Source organism: Mastomys coucha, unplaced genomic scaffold (assembly GCF_008632895.1).
Source record: "Mastomys coucha isolate ucsf_1 unplaced genomic scaffold, UCSF_Mcou_1 pScaffold18, whole genome shotgun sequence".
Classification (NCBI taxonomy): Eukaryota; Metazoa; Chordata; class Mammalia; order Rodentia; family Muridae; genus Mastomys; species Mastomys coucha.
In genome coordinates this window covers 69557749-69577115 of record NW_022196900.1, presented here as the reverse complement: position 1 = coordinate 69577115, position 19367 = coordinate 69557749, and the positions used below count along the sequence as shown (strand labels likewise).

The 19367-nt window shown below is 44.3% G+C and overlaps 1 protein-coding gene across 15 annotated transcripts in view; it reads left to right on the top strand.

Moving 5' to 3' along the window:
- The window catches only part of Elavl4 (ELAV like RNA binding protein 4), a 138834-nt gene that overhangs the window by 107541 nt on the left and 11926 nt on the right, over positions 1 to 19367 (top strand). For all 15 annotated transcript variants that reach the window (XM_031378198.1, XM_031378190.1, XM_031378196.1 and 12 more), the window contains one exon: positions 8182 to 8285. In XM_031378198.1, the coding sequence (XP_031234058.1) occupies positions 8182 to 8285 (104 nt within the window). The remainder of the gene's footprint in view (positions 1 to 8181; positions 8286 to 19367) is intronic.

Below are 19367 nucleotides of genomic sequence, written 5' to 3'. Positions count from 1 at the left end.
CAGGTCAGCATGTGTTCAAGAACCCACATGCAGCAAGAGTTCACTAGCTCTAGAGTCAGGGGGCTCAGCTGCTCTTACTCTCTAATCACACAGCCAGGCTTGGGAATGCCTGCTTCAGAGAATTGTGAAGCTTTGAGTAATAAAGTGATCAAAGTAGCTGGTCCCATAGTAAACGCTCAATAAATGTCCCCTATTTTCTTCCTTAAAACTCAGGGCAAACTGAAATTGTTGTGAGCACTAAGTTGGGACTAAGATAAATATAATGTAGAACATTTGAGTCCTTCTAATAAAAGCAGTCTTATAGGCTGATCTTACTGACTTGATTCCCTGGGTAAGTTCTGTCCCCTGTGTACACAGTTCTGGTTTTTTACACTTCACAAGGCACCCTACCTCCTTATAAAATCAATCTTTGAAAGCTCTTGATTAGGCTAAAACACACAGCCCCCTAACTTACTTATGCCTGATCCTATTTTCTTCTCTTGGGTCACAGCAAATGCATGCATGGCTTTCCATGACAACCTTTCAAGTGTGAGGTAATGGAGTATCTCTAGAGTCTTCTCTCCTGTGAGCTAACTCTTCACAGGTCTTCTGAGGCTGTCATATGAGATCTGGTTTCTGACCACTTACCAGCTTCCTTCAGGTATGGGTGAGGCTCTGCTCTTCTTTCTGATCCCTTCCTCCTTGGTATGTAGGAGACAGAGAGTGGTTAGGAGGAAGTAAATACATGTGAAGATAGAAAACACTATCATACATTCACTCAACAAATGTTCCCTGGCTAGCCAAGAATGCCAATACTAACTTACCCATGAGTTCCAAGCTAGTGAGAGGCAGTGTCGAAGAAATAGAGATAAAGGAATAATTGATGGCGCCTGAGGATCAATATGAAGGATTTCCTGAGCATGCTCACAAACACATGCACCCACACACGCGCAAATGTGCACATACAGAAGAGGTGGGTTTGAAAGGGTTTGTTAGTCAGAGGGAAGGCCAGTGTGGTTTTACAATGTCTTCCTGTTTTCAGTCATTTGACAAGAGTGATAGGGATTGTCTTAACTCCTGTTGTATCGCTAACACAGAGTATATTCCTGCTCCTGAGCCTTTGAACATGAGCTACCCTCTGCTTAGAATGCCCTTCCCCCAGATAGGGTTAACTGTCTACCTCTCTTCTCCCTAGTCTCTGTCTTTATGTTGCCTGAGTAGTGAGGCCTTCCCTGACCTCCCCATGAAAGTTTGCAGACATGTCCTAGCAGTGCTGTTCCCTTGTCTCTGTCCTATTTTCTCCCTACGACTCACCTCTGACAACCTTTATATTCCATCAATATGTTTTGGCTGTCTTCCATACTCTCAATCAGAATACCAATCCAATGATGACAGAAACAAAGATGTCCTGCCTCTTGTCCTCTTCAGTGTTTCCTGGGAACATATCTGTACTTGACACACAGTGGGTGCCCAGTGAATGCCTGTGGGATAAGGATAGGCTTGGGATTCGGTCCTCAAGCTGCAATGTCATCACTTTGGTGGGTAAGCCCTCTCAGATGCTATCCTTTATACAACGCTCCTCCATGTGCCTTCTCCTTACGGAGTCTTTCTCTGTTCTTCTTAGTGAAAATTGGTGTCCAGTGCACAGCTTTGTTTATTCTGGGCTCTCACTGGTTCTTAGACTTGTATTTCTCTTCACATAAAGAGCATCCTAAACCAGGAACATCTCAGGGTCCAGTTTATTGCAATAGTGCCCAGCTTATTGCAAGTTCCTGTTCTGTGTGAATTTGCGTGCTTATGTAAAAGACAAGCATCGGAATCATTCTCCACCTTCGGGGAGCTTCAGGCCTCGTGGAGGAGATAATATCACCTAGACAGAGTGAAAACTAACGCCTAACAGTGTGAGGGATGAAAAAGACAGAATACCTAAGGAGGTTCTGTTAAAGACCAGACACTTGGCATGAATAGTTTCATATAAAGCTCCTACTGGCCCCCTGAAGAAACTTGGTGCTTTCTAAATCAGAATACCAAAACAGAGTCAAAATGGGAATGCAAAGTTTGGAGACCAAAAGAAATAGCATATATTAAGAAAAATTGATAACTCTCTTGTGGGAGTTTGCCTTCCTCATTCCTGTTCATTAGGTGTGTGGTTTTTTCCAGAGACCAAGGCACAGGGAGGTTAATTACACAAAGCCAGGGACACAGAACAGTATTTGGAACTGAGATTGAGACCCACATCTAATCCAACTTGCCAACTTGTCTCATTCTTCAGTAAGCATTTGAAGTCCCCAAGGATCACATTGAGAAGCAGGTGCTGATTCAAGAGATCTGGGGTGGGAGGGACTTGAGGATCTGCATTTCTTGTAGATGATGCCAGTGAGAGTACTACAGGGACTGTGCTTGAAATAGCAACGACATTTAGTCTAGGGCAACTCTGTCAACTACTGAAAGAAAAGAAATCCCTGGCTTGTTGTTGCAATGGCACTGGGTTTTCAATAGGAAAGCTGAGTTTCAAACTGATCAGCACTGTTAAATCCCCAGAGGATGGTGGCGGGCACACAACCACGGTTTCAAGACTTCATGGTACCCCCTGTCCTGGTGAGAGCAAAAGATGTTAGACTCTTCTAGGCACTTGAGCTGAGGGCAGCCACTGTGGAGAGAAAGCATGAACTAGAGTGTCGTGCAAGTCTGAGCCCTGAAGCCTAGCAACTCCTTAACTTCAAACAGGTCATTTTACCATTTCTTATACCTCATCTTTCCATGTGTGCACCACGGGCCCAATGGTGCCCATTTCACGTAGGATTAAATGAGGTAACATGAGTAAGCCACTTAGCACAGTGCCTGGCACAAAGTGTCACTGAATAAAATATAACAGCTATTAGTCCCCCTGTTCATATAATCCTCACAGTGATCCTTTGATTATGAGGATTAAAGGATTAGCTCTCTTTTTCCAGACAAGGGAACGGGCTGGAGGAGCTTAAAAGACTTAACCAAGGTTATAGAGCAAGTGTGGTTATGAGCCTCACACAGGTTTGCACACGCAGTTGCAGGCACACTCGAGTTCCCTGCCTCTCTGGTATGTTCAGACAGACTCTGGGAAAGACATCTCAGAACTGGCAGTCAGGGCAGCCTGAGATTTGAGGTTGAATGCTGTTAGCCTGATTGTGTGAATTATCGCCAAGCAGGTGATCTTGAGGTGACTGGGGACTTTATCATGTGCTTTGAAAACAGGATTTTAGCTTGAGCTAGGGGTTCTGATGGCCACAAAAATCCCTTACTCAACTCAGAAGTTTTCATCAACAGCAACTGTCCATCTGGCTGCCCCCGAGGGGGCTCTGCAGATGAGATGAGCTGGTGTGAGGTTTCTGGAGAGGGGTGACTCTCACAGGGAAAGAGCAAAGTGTGCAAGTTGGCAGTGCAGAAATGCTGAGGTTCCTTCCGGCCAGCTTTTCTGCTGCTGTTGTCAGCCATGAGGTCAGAGTAATCCTAGGACCCTGAAGACCAGGCAAAGTCCTGAGAAAACAGGAGTTTTAAGGGGCTGTGATTGGACAGTTTCTAGAGCTCAAAAGTAGTAAAAATACTTAAAAGAAACTGCGTAAAACAATTTTTATTTTCTTAAATGAGTCCAAAAAACCTCAGTTGTTAGTAACATCTTACTTTAAGGAGGGAACCGTGACAATGGTGAACAGCAGTCAGAGCCAAAAGATTGGTAGCTTATGGCCCAAGAGCCAAGTCTGGCCACTGTCTGGATAAAGTGGTATTGGACAACAGCCATTTCTTTTTTCCTTCAGATAGTGTCTCTGGCTGACACACAATGGCATGGTTGTTGTGACAAGGACTGTGACCCACAGTACCTTACCCTACACATTAAAACAGACAAATGCCTACTCAAATCCCGATTGACCAAAAATTCAGTTTTGTGATGTTGGGAAGAATTACAGTTTTCTCTGACCTTTGGTTCCCTTGTTTCTGTGAGATGATCCTTTTCTCTCTTCACATAGTGTTGCCATGAAAATCAAATGTGATATGAAATAGCAGGGAAGCACTTTGTGCACTCAGAATCGCTGTGGCTCTGTGGCTAATCTGCATTTCAGGAGAACCCAGAACACAAAAAGAGATTGTGAATGAGAAATGACACCAAGATTATCTTCATACCTACACACACACACACACACACACACACACACACACACACACACATACATACACATACACATACACACACACATGCTCACCCTGCATAAGCATTGTCAGGGTCTCTCCTTCCTCAGAAATGCAAACTTGATCCGCCAGTTACTTCCTCTTTGTCTCTTCTTCCAAACCTGCTCTGCTTAAACACCTGCCAAGGACCTACTGTGTTCAGGGATAACCTATAGCCAAGGACCTACTGTGTTCAGGGATAACCTATAGCTGAATGGAAATGTTTTCTATCATAGTAGGAGGCCACACAGCAAGAGGAAATATCATCTCTCCATGTGTGCAAATGCTCATGCTATATCAAAACATAAATATTCAGGTTCATATTTAGGATAGTAGTTTTTAAAACAAGAGCCTGTTTAAGCCAAAATATATGGACGTGATTTAAGCTGTGGCTATTATGCATACAGTTTTCTCTTGGAAACTACATTTTGAATTCTAAGTTTCTATCCCAAACTACCTAGGCTACGTCCTACCAATGCATGGTAAGTGGAGATGTTCTACCTTTGCCAGCTGGACAGGACTGCTAGAGGCTGATCAAAGAAGCCAGATATTGTAGCCTATGATTTTAGAAACAGTCTTTATTTTCTACCATTTCTTTCTTTAAAAAAAGATAAGCTAGTAAACAGAACCTGGGTGATTGCTCAACTTGCAATCAAAGTAAACATAAATTTAGAACAAAAATAAAGTTTGATGTTCGGTTCTTAAAATATTTTTGCCATAACTATATGCTCACATTTTGTTACCATTGATAAGGGGAGAAGATATCACTATTTGAAAAGAGGAGAAAAAAAGAAAATGACTTCTCTATGAACTACAGATGCATATACACGCTCTGAGCCCCGGACTATGTCCCCTGAGCCCTCTCAGCATGGCAACTCTCTCAGTCCCCATGGAAAAAGTGTTGGCATTCTTTATGAACGTATTCCATCTATAGCTTCCTGTGTATGTTTACACACAGGACTGCTGAAGCAAAACCCTCCACCAGTGCTTGCCCATCAAAATTCAAACACGAAACTCTTGCTCATTTTACTCTCTCCAAGTATTAAAATGGTTCCTTTCAAAAAATGTAGCTTGGGTTTTTATAATTTTTGCTCTGGAACTTAGTCTTCTCCAGGTTATTTTTTTTTTTTAAAAAGAGAATGCTTGGGTCCTTGAAGAATTTTTATTAGACATAACTGGACTCCTGTGATGCTGTGAGGCATATGTGAGGAAAGGCTACTCACGAACTAGGCTAATGGCGGGTAGTTTTACTGTGCTGCCGAGTCACCTCCCATCTTCCCATTCACAGGCAAGCCCCTCCATCTCTAGCCTCTTCTTCAATCCAGGGCTCTGTTCTAGAATTTGCAGCTTATTTTATACTGAGAAGAGTCTTCCTTTGTGAAATTACATTCTTCTGGGTTTTGGTTTTCCCTGAAGCCTTTTTTATCCTTGATGCTAAATGAAGTCTCTCTAAACCTGGGACAGGTGATGATAGCACAGGAGAGCTAATTATAGTGGGAGCCAGGGTGATGGTCCCCTGGGGATGATACAGACTGGGGGTTTAATGTCACGCATCTTGCTGGACTGGAGTCCTTCCCCTTACTCGACCTTCAGAACCTCCTGGGACCTAAGCCTGAGTTTTCCTTCCTCCAGAAGCAAAAAAATCTAAGACTAAATTTAGAGTGCAAAACCTAAACTCACGATACATATTTTGATAGTCATTAATATATGAGTAGTTTTACAAAAAAAGATAGTATAATGGGACTATACACCATACATATATTTCATGATCATGAAAAATACAGAAATTTTTCAGGATGATCAGGTCTACTGTTAGCAGTTAACCAGTGAAGGTCTTATTTGTTTGTATATTCTATTTTATATTCTATTTTAATTTTATGCAAATTATATTAAGCTAGAAAATAACCCATTCAACTGGTTTCCTAGAACTCCTACAGCAGGTTGATCATAGAGATAATTGCTTTAAAATGTTCTTTAGAAGTAGTTCAACTTGGCACATGACTAGTTTTTAAAAGTGATTATAGGAATATTATATATGCAAGATAAATATGACTGAGAAATTTGCATGATGAAAATGGATTTAATTAGGTGAATTTAGTTAGACTTGATGAGGTGGAGACAAATTTAGGATAGATTATATTTTTAAACCAATGAAGTTAGTCTCTTGTATTTTTGTATTTGCAAAATGGCATTTCCAGAACATGTGGCAGGGTCTTGTAATACAACTCTCCCTCTCTCACTCACGCGCATTCACACACACACACTCAGGGGGAAAGAGAGAGAGAGAGAGAGAGAGAGAGAGAGAGAGAGAGAGAGAAAGAGAGAGAGGCCAAACTTGCAGAATAAAACAAAAAAAAAAGGGTCACGGCAGCTGGAGTGCCCCATGCCTCACAATCTCTCCTCCTTCATAGAGCACCAACACTGGCTGGTGATGAGCCTGTCTAGCAAAGTCTGCCTCTGTCTTTCCTGTGAAGCAGAAGACGTTGGCGTTTGGGGTTTTCATTTGATGAGCAAATGTCATTGAGTTTCCTCTCCATTCTCTTTGCTTCTGTCCTGCAACAATAAAAATGATACCCATTTTCTGATCCAGAACCCAACTTGTTTTCCCAGGTTCCCTCCCACAACCAACACAAACACAGACATTTACCAGCAAAACAGAAGCTGTTGGAAACAGTTTTTTGGCTGCTGAAATGGGCTCCTGTCACCGGGATGTGGCAGGCTTTTTGCTGTATTATCTCCCAGCCCTGGCCCCAGTGAGCCAAAGAGAGCGTTATGTAATCAGTCTTCCCTGACGTATGACATCCTGTCATTTCCCGCCCCTTCGGCTCTGCTGCCACCCACAAATCAATAACATTGCCTGAGAAGTTCAAGCTGGCTCTTCAGCCACCACAAGTGCTGTGTTTCTTAAAGAGTATGTCAGAAAATGTAAAGTTTCCTAATGATATTTCTGGCTGATGACACATGGCAGAGCTGATGGACTATTTATAATCAGTGGCACGATCGCAAGTACATTATTTTTATTTCACTTAGGGGGGAGCCCTGTCACTTGCTACCTCTTTGTAGACAAGTTGATATCATCTCCGCCTAAAGTAGCTAAATCCTCTTTGCGGAACGCATTCGCGCTTTCCCCTTTGTGTGTTAGGAGCTTCTCCATTCTTTCCAAAAGAAATCCTTGCCCTTCCTTTTCTTTATTGTTCTTTGGTTCCTGGGATGATGAGGGCAAAGAGTGATTTGTAGCAACTGCTCTAAATTCTGGCCATGCCTGCATCCTTCACTAAAACTGCCTCCAGTCCTCTCTGCTCAGATCCTGCTATCCCCGCCAAGTGTGGGTGTGGCTGGCATGACAAAGACAATAGACACAGCTACTGAGTCTAGTGCTTGTCCCAATTTTACAGGACTGAGCAGAGTATAACTTTATTGAGCACCTACTATGGTCTAACCAATGTACTTGGTAGGCATTTTATGTACATTATCTCACTAAACTCTCTCAGAATCTGCCAGAGGTAAGTGCTGTTATCCCCAGAGAAGAGATGTGGGAGAAATGGATGGTAAATGACTTCTCTCCAAAATGATCCAAATGACCAAGACGCTACTCAAGTCCCTTAACAAACTGTACGTGCTGTCTTTCTACTCCCTGGTATTGGGTCTTCCTGGTCATGCTGCCTGCCCCTTGTATATATTGGGTGTGACTATTCAAGGGCATTTACTATTTTCAGTTTGGATGATGAGAGCTCGTATGAGTTCAAACAAAGCCCCATACCCAGGATAAGAATTGTTGGAGTTAGAAACCTTTCATCCTAGGGTGAACCCAAATGAAAAGGAATCCTAGACTAGAGGAGGGTTTTAACACACAGCAGTGGGAAGTGTGACTTCTGCAGAGATATTGAGCTCGCTCGCTCTCTCTCTCTCTCCCTCTCCCTCTCTACCTCTCTCTCTCCCTCCCTTCCTCCCTCCTCCCTCCCTCTCTGTCTTCCTGTCTCTCTTTTTTTAATATTTCCACAGGACAGAGTTTAGGGTATGGATTTGTTAACTATATTGATCCAAAGGATGCAGAGAAAGCCATCAACACTTTAAATGGACTCAGGCTGCAGACCAAAACCATAAAGGTAAGAAGCGAATACACCCTGACTTCGGTTCAGGTGGCCCTGGGAACATTTTACTCTGTGGGTCTTAATAAGCCAGAAGTGCTATTCTTTATTTACTCAAAGAATAGTCGCTGTCTGCTCTGCTAGGTAAGGGGCATGAGCCATTACAAAATAGTAAAATTGGGGCAAAGAATGGTGGGAAAGGACCAGGAGCCTTGACAACTCTAATCCAGAAGTCAGGTTGGGGTCTGGGATTCAAGGACCCACAAAGCAGGCCTGTCAACCTGAAGCTCTGCACAAAGGCCAAGAGCAAGCTGAAGGAAGAGACTGAGGCAGGAGAGCTGTCCCTGGTATGAAGTGTGGCCCTAAGTTGGGATGGTGCATCACGAGGAGGGAGGGGGATGGGGAGTAGGCAGATCCAAGTCAGGAGACCTCGTGCACGGAAAGGAGCCGGGGAGTGAGCAGTGAGACTTTTAGTTAAGGATTATTGGGAACCTTCCTCCATTTGGAGAACGTCAACTGTAAACAAACACAATGCCAAAAGAAGGGCAGCTCCATCTAAATGGATGAGAAGATAGTAGAGGAACAACAAAAATAGTAATCTAACAGTCTAAAAATAATTAGGTGACCGGGGAACATCTCAAGGATCATTGCTGTAAGTCAGAAATCAGTAACCTAGAGGCTACTCCTCCAGGTAGGTAGGTTTCTGGGGCTGGACTGCAACTCTCTCCCTCTCGACTTCATATATGAAGGACGCTGCCGCCTTGGGCATCTGGTGGTCGTCTCGTGGATGAAGCTGCCTGCTCCTCACTTCCCTTCCCCATCTCCCCCCCACCTCCAGGCAGTATCCTGTTTAGGGGCAGCTGCCAGGCGATTAATGAGTCCCATCCTTCATAGCCTATTAAACCGCAGGGAAGTGTCTCCTGGGCGCTCTTATCCTCATGACAGCAGGTCTGACTCAAAGTAGGACAAAAGAGAAACCTCTCCCAGAATGGAAATCTATAGATGGCACCAGCTCTCCGCATCGGAAAACACAAAACTAGAACTTTTTAGTTCAGCAAAACTACTTTTCTGACATCCAGGCTAACAAAAGAGACAAGCAGTGTAAAGATAATCTTCGCTGGAAGGAAATAAAAACAGCAACAGAACCTTTCTCTTTTTGGAACACGTTACATGATTATTTTTCTTTTTTAAGCAGCTTTATTTTTGCAATTGTGTTTAGATTATTTCTTTTAAAAAATTATTGCTTTCTCTGATCTCCTACTGTCTGTGTAGTACACAAAGACCCTGAAATAAGCCTGATTTAGCTGCTTCCGACAAGGCATAGAACCAGTTCCTAGGAATTCTCTAAGGGGGAAATAAAAGTTGTTTAATTATGGCATGGTCTTCAGAGAGGCAGAAAGATTAATTTCTTGCAAAAGAAAGACACATATTTTCATACTTTAAGTCAAGAAACGTGTTCCTGCCTCCTGACTCTGGGGAGGGCCTTGTCTCATTGAGAGCTGTTTGAGGGAATGATTGATTTGTGTGTGTGTTGTCCAGTTCAGTATTAGAATGTCATATGTTTATTTTCCCCCCTGGGTGGACACACTGACCTTGAACTGAGAAAAGTACTTTTCTATCCGCTGCAGCTTTCTTAAAACCAAACCCTTTTCCCACAACTTGGGATCAAATCACTGGCCATCAATCTGACTTTTAAAGTCTTTGGTAAGATCCCTGTGGTTTCCCCTACACACTGACTGGACTCAGCTTTTCTAGTATCAGAATGGTCCCCGCAGCCCATCCTACAGTCAGATGCTTTATCTGAATGGATCTTTTAGACGAGGGACGTTGATTATTTTCTTTCTGTGAAGCACTGTTCGTCTTCCTTCCCTGCTCTGGATCCTTCTCTGCATCCTCCCACCTAGCCCAGGCTCCCCCTGCATCCTCCCACCTAGCCCAGGCTCCCCCTGCATCCTCCCACCTAGCCCAGGCTCCCCCTGCATCCAATGCTGCTGACATCCACATTTGCACCCAGCAGAAATGTGGGCTCCTAAGTCACTGTAGGATTCAGAATGCATGATACCACTGCTGAATCAATAATTTCCATTCTCTACTACAAATGAAAATTTAATGTGCAAACCTAGGGATTTCAGCCCTTTCATTAAAGGAGTTTATTTGCCATACAAAAAAAAAAATTAAGTTTGACTGATAGGTTCCTTTATTAACTTTTCTTCCCTTTCCTAAAGGGACACAGTGTTTAAGGTAAAAATCATATTAAATGGAAGAAAAAAAAAAAGAAAACCCTTTATGTGTGCTGTTAATAGTCTCATCATTTATTAATTTCTTAAAATTGCTTTATTTTTTTGCCTTCCAGGCCACTGTTTACTTCTGCTCCCGTTTGCTTTGATAAGTGGCATGAGATTTATCTTTTTACTCTCAACTCCCAGGAAAGAGTAGATAGTGTGTCAATCTGGAAACAAAGACAGACAACGACACAAACAACAAACCACACAGATCATCTCTGCAAGTATGCATTACAGAGATCTCGGGACCATCTGCCACAAGTTGACAGACTTGGTCATGTGTGTGCTCGTTGTCACATTTCTGATAATAACCCAGAAAACACAGCACTTTAGGTGTGATATACAAAAATATTAGTGCCAAAAGGCCAAGAATTAACCCCTAAACAGTAAAGGTTGATGATTAACTACCAAACTCAGGAAGAGTTTCAGTGATGGGAGCTAACAGAGAGCAAAGAGGGCAGTAGTCTGATGATAAGATTATGATGACGACGGTGATAACAATGACGATGCTGCTGCTGCTGCTGCTGCTGCTGCTGCTGGTGATGGTGGTAGTGGTGATGGTGATGGTGGTGATGGTGGTGATGATGATGGTATGACAACAGTGATTCTGAAGGTGTTTAATTCAGATCCTCAGTTGTTCAATAGGAACTGAAATCTAAATATCCTTTATGTCAGATCTCCCAGTTTTTACAGACCAGAAACAGAACAAAGAATGACTTATGAAGAAAAACCAAGCAGAACATAATAGTTGACCTTCGGGTCTTTTATCTCTGACTCTGAGATTCTGAGATTTAAAAGTGACATCAGTGCTTTTGGTGGGTATCAGTGAATTTCCCATTACCTGGCTATTAGCAGGAGGCATCCGTCCACAAAGACACTTTCTTGTCAACAACAAAAAACCACTTTTCTCTTATTAAAGAGGCTGTATGTAAGGGGGACACACAATCACTGAAGGTGTGTGAAGAGCCTGGACAGGCCTCTGGCAGAGGAAGGGCATGATTCATGAGTTACTCCTGCACTGAGTAGCTGTGAATGAGAACTCCGGAGAGAATGTTCTTTAGATTAGACTTCTTTCTTTTTTTATTAGATATTTTCTTTATTTACATTTCAAATGATATCTCCTTTCCCAGTTTCCCCTCCAGAAAAAACAAACAAACAAACAAACAAAAAAAACTGTTCCCTCCCCCTCCCCCTGCTCACCAACCCACCCTCTCCAGCTTCCTGGCCCTGGCATTCCCCTACACTAGGGCATAAACCTTCATAGGACCAAGGGCCTCTCCTCCCATTGATGACCAACTAGGCCATCCTCTGCTGCATATGCAGCTGGAGCCATGAGACTTCTTTCAAGGGAGAGGAATCTACCTGGAGGCGGGATAGGTGAGACCAGAAAGGTGAGGTGTCCTGTCTGGAGCCACACAGCTGTCAGTTTAGCACAGGCAAATAGGAGCCAGAAAGGATATGGCGGCAAATAACAGTAACACTAGCTTATTCTGAATGTTTACATTGGGCCCAATAGGATTCTAATCTTTCCAACCCTTTGTTACCATTTAACCTTTAAGCTGTCCTGGGAGTTACCTGCTTTACACAGGTCAGCCGCGTTTCTAAAATTAGTCCTGTAAGAAGGGGTGCGGTTATCTTCTTTAGGCTAAACTTTATGAGGAAACTGAGGCCCAGAGAAGTTCAGGAGACAGACCTAGGATCCCACTATGGATAAATGACAGTTGGAGTATTTTTAAAAAGCTTTAAAAATAATTCTCTGGCAGTGGGTCCTCGGTGCTGCAATGTCAAGCTGCCAGTTTGCCTAGCAGCATGTGAGCCCTGTGAGCGCGTGTGGGCGGAGAGTTTGGCTCCACACAGACAAGGGTTAATTCCCTGGTGTGGTTGGAAGATATAAAAAGCAAATAAATAAGCTGTGTGGTTCTCCCAGGTTCTTCATAGAAGGACTGTAGTGCAGAACATTTGCCGTTAACTTGAAGACACACTGGACTTTGAATAACTTCTTGAGCCCTTGCCTTCTAGGCCTAAGGCCTTCCATTTAAGTGAACCACAGACAGCAATGGCCTGGAAATTCTCCATCCAAGTGTTTCCTAGGCCGTAGAGTGGTACAGACCGTGGGTTTGTCACAGGGGAGATGGTTCACCTCACTTCGGATCTGAGGTGCTATTTTTCCACTTGTCTCCAACGAGACTCTGAGAATATCCCAAGATCTGTGGGTCCTTAAACATGATTCCCTGGTGTCCCTTGACAACAGATGCCCATCCTGGCCGACTCTGAAAGAGCACCTTCTGAATTTACTCTGTCACTTCAGCTTCTTACAAAGAAATGCTCAGTTGAATCCAGTTCCCTTTGCTTCAGCTCCTTGACACGTTAATTAAGAACAAACAGAGCTGGAGCTGGGTGTGATGCTAATTCCAGCTCTGAGGAGACTGAGGCAGAGAGATTATACAAGTTCAAGGCTTCATAGCCAAATGGGAGGGACACAAAGAAGAACGAGGGACAAGGAAGAAAGAAAGGATCCTCAAGACAGTAGTAATCCAAACAGGTGTTGGATTGGTATTCAACTTTCCCTGAGAATCTTGCGGGGTGCTGCGGTACATTTATCAGCCTTAGATTTTGACCAATAACTATTAAGAGGTTTGCATTTGGTTTGAGGGGTTTTTTTTTCCTACATAATATAGAATGTGTGTGTGTGTAGCTGTATTTGTGGTTTTTCTCCATTGAATTATACATTTATAAATGACTTTATGTCTTACATAATTACATGACCCTTTATTTAAGTATAACCATCTCTAGAACACAGTTCTTGTGCAAACCAGGGTGTGAGAAATCTCAGCACCAGTCTCAGATTAAGGGGTTGCCTCTGTCACTCAGGGTGAGCCCCTGAGAGCTACAGTTGTGGGAAGTGAGAAAGGTGCCTTATCGCTAGGCAGCAGCCCAGGTCTTCAGAGAGCCCAACTAGGGAAGAGGCTGCTACGGGGAGAAAGCTCTTCAGAAGGGATGTCCCTTCTTCTCTGGGGAGGAGGCAGGCTAGTTCTTCTGCCTCTCCTGTAAGGATGCTGCTTAATAATTCCAATGTTTTCTCTTTATTCTCCTAATCGCACTAGCACTGCCTCTGGGGATCTCTCCACCGCTGAGCTTTGCAGGCTCCCATTCACTTCACCAGCTCCTTTCACTTGCCAGGGGTCTTGGGCAGCAGTGCCTCCTCCCTCCCCGCTCCTTCAGCTCTCCACCTGCCTTGCTAAAGGCCTCCATTCCGCTGAGGCATCTTTTCTTTGCACTCGGCATAAGCAATTATTTCTCCTATCACGGCTCTTAATGCTTCCCGGAGAGTTAGCGGATCATTTTTTGCTGACGGATATCACCCCACCCAGAAATAATAGCCTGCCTCCCTCTATCTTGTTAATAACAAAAAGACACTACCATCCCCATCAAAGCTGTATCTCAGAGAGTGCAGGAGCCCATGGCTGCCAAGGTCAGCCAAGGTGCCAGGTCACTGAATCGCCAACGAAAAGACTAAAGATACGCCATTGAAGCTAGAGATGCCCAGTTGGACCAGCCATCCCCCCACCTCTTCTGCTCTATAGTGGGTGAATGCATTGGGAGCTCTGATTTCAGGTGCCCCGATAACTTTCTTTGAATGAGTTATTTTGAATACATACAGATATAGGGATATAGGGGGTTGGAAATAGAAGTGGTTCTGCCTTCTCAGGCCACTGAACTTGATGCCATCCTAGCATCTTGAAGGTCATTCTCTGGGTCCTGGTCTGGATTACAAAAGAAAACTAGTCAGGTACACAATGTAAGTACACTCAAGTTTTCAGAAAGTTTGGGGTGGGGTTTGAGGGCATTTGTAAGGGTAAAAGAAGCAAATGATGTCATGTGAGCTCCTCCGAATAACCACACATATACACAACCGGGGATCGGGGGTGGGACTGTATCGCCACATTAGAGGAAACAGTGGACCTTCTTGCCCCAAGTCTTCCTGGTGTCCTGTGTTCCATTTTCATCCCCCTGTTTTAAAGAATCCTGACATTCAAATATTGTCCGAAGGTGAATAACAAAGATGGATAGCTGACTATGCAACCACATATCTATCCTGAGAGGCTACTGTTCCATGCTCCTGGGGGGAAAAATGTGCAATGAGGCTAAGGCATTATTTCAACCTTTTATTTAAAATAGCTGGAAAGAAAGCCTGCATAGCTATCAGTAAAGCATAGGAAATACAGAATAGCACAGAGATCTTCATCATCGGAGCCATTTAAATGGAACCTTTCCGGATGATCCCCCAGCATGAATCCTGACTAGATGATCCTGTATGCCCTCTAGCTCTGAGATGCTACCCCTCAGCATTGTTTCTGGGCCTGAAGCTGCTCAGTTCAATGTAGTAGCCACTAGCTTCACATGGAGCTAATTAAGTAGTTTAGTTCCTTAGTCACATTCAGACTGCTGGGAGTACCCAGTAACTGTGCAGTGTAGTAGCTATCATCGGACATTATGGACATCAAGCGTCTTCCTGATCCCAGAAAGGTCTGTGATGGGATGTTGGCCTAGGACATCTCTGGCCCTGAGGATTAAAGAGACAGTTCTACATAGTACTCATGAAGCTGGGTATACGGTGACTTGTCTGTTAAAGACTCTAGAGCACCTATCCCTCCTTGAGGTTTTTTTTCCCCCTTTTCCTCCACTCAAAAGAACTCTTGAGTTAGGATAGTGAAGCCCCAGCTCTGCTACAAAACTATATGGGATGACCTTGGGCACCACTTTCCTTCTCCAAATGTATGTCCTCTCTGGAAGATGGTCCTTTCCAGATCTAATAGTCTAATAAAATATTACAACATGGCCATTCCAACTTGGTACCTTCCCAAGAACAGTGACGGTTTGTGCCAAGAATGTAGCTTTTAGTTCACTGTCCAGGTTGGTGTGGCCCAGTGGAAAGATCCCAGAACTTTGAGTCATATTCAAGTTTGTCTTAGTTCAGCTGCATGACCTTGGTAAAGTACTTAATCTCACTGCACCAGAACCTATCATCTGGAAGATGGAAATAATGATGTTTCGTGTGTAGGCAATCATGGCTTGCAGCAAGTGCTCAACAAATGCTCCCAGGGATAAAGATGAGTAGGTGTACCCCTAAGGTGAGTGGCAGAGCCCCAGAGCAGGACTGTGCAGATCCCTTTCTCTATCCCACCCGTCCTGGAGATGCATTAAAAGAGTGTGGATCTGACTTTCACTAAGTCACAGACAGCAGAGTCAGAAGTCCTGCAGGGTAGGAAGTAGTGTGGAGTTTCCAGATGGCCGCAACACTCCTACCAGTCTTCCATGAAGCAGGAGGCAGGCGCTGCAGTTTTGCGGAGAGGAAGCTGTAGCTCCACGCCTGGCATGTGTTCTTCCCCTAGTCACGACAAGAAGCCTCTTTCACATCTCACCCATTCACAGGACCCAGTCAAACATAAAGAGCCTTGTACTAAGTATGCACTGCTGACAGTCCAATACTGTATTTATTTGTTTGTTTATTTATTTATTTATTTATTTGGTTGGTTGTGATTCTAGCCTTTGATGCCTAAGCTCCACCCCAGTCCAGTAGATTTTAAAAATACAAGTTTCAAGGCACATGAATCTATCAGCACAACTTTCTTAAAAAGACATTCTAGGTCTCTTGTGTATCAGCTACTGTAGGCCTGCTGTATCTCAGATACACTTATATACTCTTAGATACTCCCCAACTATATGGTTCTTTCCATTGGTGTCAGCTCCTGGGAAAGCATGTGAAATGCACTCACTAAAGTGGATTATTACATTTAGTTTCGATTGAGCTCCTGCCCTAGTAAAACTTTGAAGCTAGGTGGAAAGTGAATGTGCCCAGACCACAGTGATGTGCAACCTGATGGAGGAGGTGAGGTGTTAGGGACGGGTGACTGTGATAGGGGATAGAGCGTGATAGCTGTGACCATGGAGACAGACACTTCTGTAGCTGTCATGAAAAGAATCGCCATGTACATCTGGGCCTCGTGGAGGGCATGGCTAGGCCTAGAAGGGAATCGGGAATTCATTTTTTGCCACGAGGATAATCAAACACAAAGAACAAAGGCGAGGAGGTAGAAACTGTCAGTATGTATCCAAAAACCTGGGACTGGGTCTTTGTCTGAACTGAAGCATAAGGGTGCATGTGGAGGTCAACAGGAGATGAGGTTAGGCCAGCTGCCAGGGCCAGATGCTCTGAATGCCTAGGTAAAGCATTCGGACTTCGATTGCAAGGTGTTTGAGACACATTGGAGAGTTCTGAGCATGGACAGGAAATGTGACAGGATCAAACTGCACCTGCGATGTTACCTTGAGGCCTTACCCGCAGGATTTTTTTAGAATGGTCTGTATCCGGTAACAGGTGCAGAGAGGAGCATAAAGGATAGAGTCACAAAAGCAGACACCTGGCCCATTTGTGGGGAGGGCTGAGTCCACAGGCACAGAGGTAAACCAGTCCCCACAGTCAAAGCTGTGGTTTCCAGGAGCCAGCTGGTTGCTTTCTGCTCTCCCTGCTCCCACAGGTGGGAGTACAGGTCCCTGGGAGGACTTGCTCATAGAAGTCCTGGCAGCCCTAGAGTCTGCTCTCTGCTGCCATTCTCCTGGCTTCTTTAGAATGAATGTTCCCTGGGGACCTTCCTGCTCTGGGGAGTTGGTATTCACTCAGAGAATAGGGTGTTACAACAGGCTGGGGAAAAATCTGTAGCTTGATCTTCAAATAATGAAAGGAGCTGTGCACGTCTCCTCCGCTAGACTAGCAGTCCTGCATGTCAGGGACTGCTGTATACATTCTCTGCTCCCCCGTGTCTAGAATAAAGCCTGTTTACACAGCAACCATGTCAACATCACAGTTTATCGAGCACTTACTTTGGGCCAGTCGTTGTGCCTAGGAATTTTACGTGCAAGTAGCTCTTTTAGAGAACTTCTGAGCTATGTTACTCGAGAGATGCCTCTCAGGTACAAAGTCACACATCTGGAAAGGGAACAGAACTCAGATCTACAGCTCTACAATACTAAAGCCATTCTTAACCTCTATGTCTCTTTTTTTTTTTTTTCTATTCTCTAGTGGGATCTCGATTTCAGGTAAAGTAACATAAGTATACACTTTGGAGTAACATTTCAAAATGCAGTTACCTAACATTCTAACTACCACCTGTCAAGGATGAAGGTTCATAAGAACAGAAAGGATGTTCCTGAGGCTTTAAAGAAGGCCTCAGCCGCAGCCAGTGGTGGACAGGGGTAGTGTAGGATCTTCATGTAGATGTGAACTTCCTGATTCAGAAACGTCTATAGGAGATGAGCCTTTCTTGGTTCCCCCCAACCCTAGATTTTCAAGACCACTTCTAGCACCTGGGGTCCTAAGTTTGTTGCTATTGTGTCCTTTTGTAGTGGGTAAGGGGACTGCAAACTCACAGGAAGAGAGATCTGGGGCGTGTAGAAATGCTGAAAATCTCTGTCAAGATTGTGTGTGCAGTCTGCATTTCAGTCACCTGCCTTTGGGCCACCCTCACACAAAGAGGCGTGGTTTCTTCACTCGCAGCTTTGTCTAGAATGAGAGCTGCACTGACCTAGAAATGACAATCTTCTCATCAGAGATCCTAGATGAATGAAATGAGCAAGATCCTGATGGTTCGAGGCAAGTGGAACACTCCCAGGGCACTGTCTATAGCACTGGGAACCCTGAGCTCTAAGCCACCAGCTCAGGAGGGGCACCATGCCACCAATACAGTCCTTCTGCAGGGGCTGAAGGTCAACATTTGCTGGACATGTTTCAGGTTAGCAGAGGGCCTGACATTTGCCGTCCTTCTGCTGGAGTTTAACAAATGTTTGAGGAAAGTTGAATTTTTTAGGTCTGAGGATGAGCATTTGGAAGCAAGATTCGAGCAAATCTTTTCCCTATCACTTTTGCCTGGCCCTTCCCTCAGAGGTCCCTTGCACAAAGGGCTAAAAGAACAATAAGCTGTGGCTCTAAATAGAGGAGAAAAACTAAACAGGGCTTAGAATGGGGAGAGAACATCCCAGAGGCTGCTCCCCTTCACATCTACCACTACCCTGGGCCTGGGTCGGTCTCTGGGGTTCTGTGGCTGTCATTCTCTCCAGCTTAGCTGAGAGTCTGCCTCAAGATCACCTTTGGGAGAAATAGTTTTGATTGTGACGTTGACTTTCCAGTGCCAACTCCCTTTGCCCAAGAGTCTGCTTCCACATGCTGCTTTCTGGACCCCAGCTCTAGCTGCCCTGAACTAGTAGAAATGCAGGTCTTTGTCTTGTGCTGTGCAGCTATTGGATAGAGGAGACTATGCACTGCCAGGCATTGTACAACCCTTGACCTTCTTTATCTCGTCTGTCCTCACAGCAGAAGGCTGTTACCAAGCCACCATCTCCTCATCATCTCACCACCAGTCTCATTGCAGCTCCATCATCTCTCTCCCTGGTCCTTCTCACCGGCAATTTATCCCTCTCCTGTGTTTAAGTCACACTAAGTAAGATATAGACTTGGCATGGCACATATCTTGCGACTTTGTGGCAGTGGGTCACTGTGTTCACTCATTCTCCCACTCACCCCGTGTTTATTTAGAAAATCCTGATCTACCTGCTATCTGTTGAAGGTGAACAAGATGTGTTCCCACCACAGAGAGTTCATCTTCCAGAAGTGATCGCTGAACGAGGTGATGTCTCATTTTGAAACAAACTCCTCTGGGTCCCTCCAACCTCAGACACTAGAAGAAGTCTATCCCTTAGTTCTTTGCTTAGTGAGGTGGCGCAGCTATGATTCTGGATGCTTGGCCCAGTGATTATTTTAGTG